This window comes from Trichoplax adhaerens, genomic scaffold, assembly GCF_000150275.1.
Source record: "Trichoplax adhaerens TRIADscaffold_15 genomic scaffold, whole genome shotgun sequence".
NCBI lineage: Eukaryota > Metazoa > Placozoa > Uniplacotomia > Trichoplacea > Trichoplacidae > Trichoplax > Trichoplax adhaerens.
The window spans coordinates 1368011-1372313 of record NW_002060957.1 but is presented as its reverse complement, the minus strand read 5'-3'; the positions used below and the strand labels follow the sequence as shown (position 1 = coordinate 1372313).

The window sequence follows — 4303 nt, the reverse complement described above, 5'->3', positions numbered from 1 at the left end:
TCGATGACATGTTAGCTTATAATTCGGCTAAAAAATCTTACTTGAGTGTATCATGTTATAAATTTATGCGTATTATTCAGTAACAAAATTGAAATGTATACAAAATCTACATCAACTTAGCCTTAAATTCTTTACAATATCTATAAAAGTGCGAATTATAGAATAAAAAAATGCATAATTGGCCTATTCTAATACTTTAGTTATGCCCATACCACCTCAAAACTGCCAAACAATCATCGATTTGAATCAGAAATCAGTTACATTGACTTGTAGTAAGCATAATCGATGTTATTATGGATCCAGTTATTCCTACTACTTCTACTTGGGTAGAAGAGATTCCAATACTCAAATACAAAAAGTAGGCTTCTTATGAATTATCGATATCATACATAGATACTTAAATTGAAATTGGCGACTATCTTACATCTGACGAAAGACAGATTTAAAAGTTTAACGCTCATTAACTATGAAACTGTGTAAGAGCAATGCCGACTTCTAAATTATAATAATAAATGTTTCTTTTTCTATAACAGTTTTCGCTGAATGGCAAAAGAACTAAAGTGATTCAATTTTCTCAATTAAATGCCAAAGTAAATTATTATTGGTATGCTAGTAGTAAGACCTACAGCAATCGCGAAAGCAATTTCACTCCTCAATTCAATTTTTCTTTACATTCTTCGATGGCAACGACTGAAGTTCCAACTACAGTGGCTACAAAAGATGTACCTCGCTCGCATTGCAGTAAAAAATTAGGCAAGCAAACCAAAACTTTAAAAATTTTTCTCTTATTTCGAGCTTTAACTTAATGAAGATTTATGTCAATAATTAGCATTTAACACTCACGTGCGATTTGACAACAAGCTGTTTGAGCGAAACCGAAATTTCAAAATGGATAAATATTATTTTACGCATATACGTATATGTCTTTAAACTATTTATAGAGGAATAAGAAAGGGGTTTCCAGCTTTAGCTGTAGCATGCATGCGTGCATACTTATGTATATAAAGACAATACAAGTCGGCATTGTTGCTATTATTCACATACTGCACATATATTTCGGTCAAACTCGAGAGTTGGTCAATCCTATGACATCATTTTTTAGCCCATATTTTACTGATTTAAAATACATGATATTTGGCGAATTCATTGCATTGCGATGTGAAATTATTTTTTAGTAATGACTTTAGTTTACAGTAAATGTAGATTGCGCCTTTTACTGTGTATACTAGAACATGATAACTATTACTGATAAGAATACTGCTCAAACATGTAAGTAATTTTTTAGTCTAATAATATGCATTAGTATGCGTACTCAAATTGCAGACTTAAAGTGGTATTACAGAATAATCAGTTGATTTTTTATAACAAATAGCTTTACTTATAACTTAATTGTTAAGAAATAATTTCGTTTAGCAACTGAAAGCGGTATTAGGATTCACAAAACTGTTTACGAATACGTATTTCACTGAATGCTTATTCTAGCAGATTGCATATTCAAATACGTCACAAGAAATTCATTCAATATTTTTTTTAACATAGTTTTATATTAAGTTGATTAAAATCCTTAAATTAATATTCCGTAGGTAAATATAATATCTAGAATGTTTACGATGAAGATAGCATTAGTAACTCTAATCCTTTAGATAACATTTCATTTTACCCTATGAAATATATTTAGAACGATTTGCTACCCTTTATTTATGTAAACAAATTTACTACATTGAAGGTAGGTATGCTCATGCTAACATTTCGTCTTACTTCTAGCAAATTTAATGTTAATCACAAATAAAAATGATATTAATAAACCACTCCAGTGTCTTTTGAAATGTTATGTTATATTGTTCGAAATATTCAATTAGCACTCTTTCGCACAAGATAATGTTGAAAAGTTGAAGAGCAAATGTTTTGGCTTATCAAATGCCACATATTTTATTATGTTTATTCCATAAATGAATTAAACTTTCCGTCTTTAATAATATAATCCATTATTTCTTTAGACAATTTAGAAGCTGCTAAAAACCTGAAAGTTAAAATTGATTGCACTCGCATCACATTTACATGGGATCCACCAGCTGTAGATTCGAGTTGCCAACCCTTCCTTCAATATGGCATATACTATAGAATTTATTCTGCTAGTGGCAATACTGATTGGAAATATGCCTGCAATAAAACTTCTCATACCCAATGCCAGATTACTCTTGATGGAAGGAAAATAGGCTCTACCTTAGTCTATCAAGTATTGGCAAGCACAATCGACAATCGCCACCACTCCACTAGCGCATTTTACAGAACTTGGCCAAATATGCTGTGTAAGCCATATAAATTAGATCATATGTGATGTCATTCTATTTTAGGTAGCAGTAAATTTTATTCTATTTTATAGATGAACCAGCTCCACCTAAAGAATGTCGAAGTCTTATTGACTATAAGAAGGAAACAGTAAAATTAACCTGCTATCAACATGATCGATGCTATTATGGTGCAAGCTACCATTATCACTTCTTTTTATCTGAAGGAAATAAATCAGGAAGAACCTTTCAAGTAATAATACTATAAATGTAGTAATTGTTAGGAGATACCTATTTTTGTGCATACATATATATTTAATTCCATTATAAAATTGCACAAATTATGATAGCATCTTTTCATATTCCAAGTTTCCAATTCCTACCTTAACACCATACTATAATCTCTGAAAGATATAAAAAAATAATCTGGCTGATAATTTACTAAAAATATGATCATGCAGATTTACTTGCCAATCTGACGGATTAGCAGATGTAGAAGTAGATTTTAATCTAATTCTAATTGGACGTTAACATAGTTCATTAGGGACGTAAGAAATTTATTCCTTAAATTTGACGAATTGCAATTGGATACTACATATCATTGGCTTGCAAGTGCGATGAAATATGATAATAAAGTCAGCGACAACAGTACACTACAACAATTTAAGATCGATAGTCTCCATACAAGTCAAGCAAAGCCGACAACACTGCCTACTCCTCAAACTACTATTCCAAGTCAAACGTACTTCACGACGGGAAAGCAAAAAATAGATTGCAGTCAATTAAGTAAGTTAGGAAAAGTCTACAGATTAGTAGATATCGGATGTTAACAATAAATAGCTTAGTTTCATTTTAATGGCATAACTTGTCTTAGAAGGTTTTACACTTTACTTCGTAGAGAACGCGCCTGCAGCGACGAATATTCGAGTTAAAAGCAACTGTACACATGTACAATTATTTTGGCGTCCACCCAGTCTTGCCTATCAGTGCCTATCTTCGATTCAGTATCAGATCAAGTACATAAGTACTGACCAGGAAAATTCGTTTAAAGTTAAATATGATTGCCAAAGCAATTCTAATCGTGATTGCTTAATGACCGTAGATAATAAGCATGCCGTGAAAAGTGTAACAATTGATATCATAAATGTGGGATAACTTTGAATCCTTCTTAAGAACATCGATAATATTAATCTCTTTTAAAATATGTGAATACATATAATACCAATATTATATTATTAAAGGAAATTAGAATAGAATATTCTGTAATAATTATAATTCAAGCGATAAGAGACTGTAAGTACTTAGATGTTAAGATTTAATTTGAAATATTAATGTAATCCTATCGTCGATATTCTAGTTATAGATGATTGCAACTATTTACTATAAATTGCTTTATAGCAAATTTACAATATCCGAGTACTTCACAGCGTTTTTGTTCGTATTGCCAATTATATATTTATATAAATATAGCTGCACATGATACACAATTCATTTATTACTTCGATTAATAATAATTAATTAATAACACTGTAAGCATTTACAGAATTTTTTTTTATAATGTTTTAACTAATTTTCTTGATCAATACACCATGTCGAATGCATTAACTAATATTAGTCTCAATTCAACCATCCCTAGCATGAAAAAGCTAATTACACCCATGTAAAGTATTAGTATTGTGATTGTATACTATCAGCCATGTTTAGTATGATATACGGTAGTGTCTTTTCTATATTTATGGTATGATATATATATTTAGTAGCCCATAATTATAGACTGTACGGATATACTCCATGCTAGAGTGCAGATGACTATGTACAGTAAAATGTTGAGCTACTAATAATGTTAGAGCTAAAAATAGAATTGTAAATCATATATTACGATATTCTTAGTTCATTGCACTTCGAGTGGTAGGAATAATGTCTGCGAAAATGCTGTGATCATTTCCGTATTGGATTAACGATGGTTCGCTGTAAAATATTATGACAAATAATAAGCTGAATATATGTAAAATAAG

At 30.4% G+C, this 4303-nt stretch overlaps 1 protein-coding gene across 1 annotated transcript; it reads left to right on the top strand.

The window, feature by feature from the left end:
• Positions 1 to 202: 202 nt before the first annotated feature.
• On the top strand, positions 203 to 2338 carry TRIADDRAFT_60477 (uncharacterized protein; the record flags this gene model as incomplete). Its single annotated transcript, XM_002116463.1, has 4 exons — positions 203 to 358; positions 534 to 615; positions 1679 to 1726; positions 1998 to 2338. 4 exons carry the CDS (start codon positions 203 to 205, stop codon positions 2336 to 2338), a joined length of 627 nt encoding a protein of 208 aa, XP_002116499.1.
• Positions 2339 to 4303: the final 1965 nt, after the last annotated feature.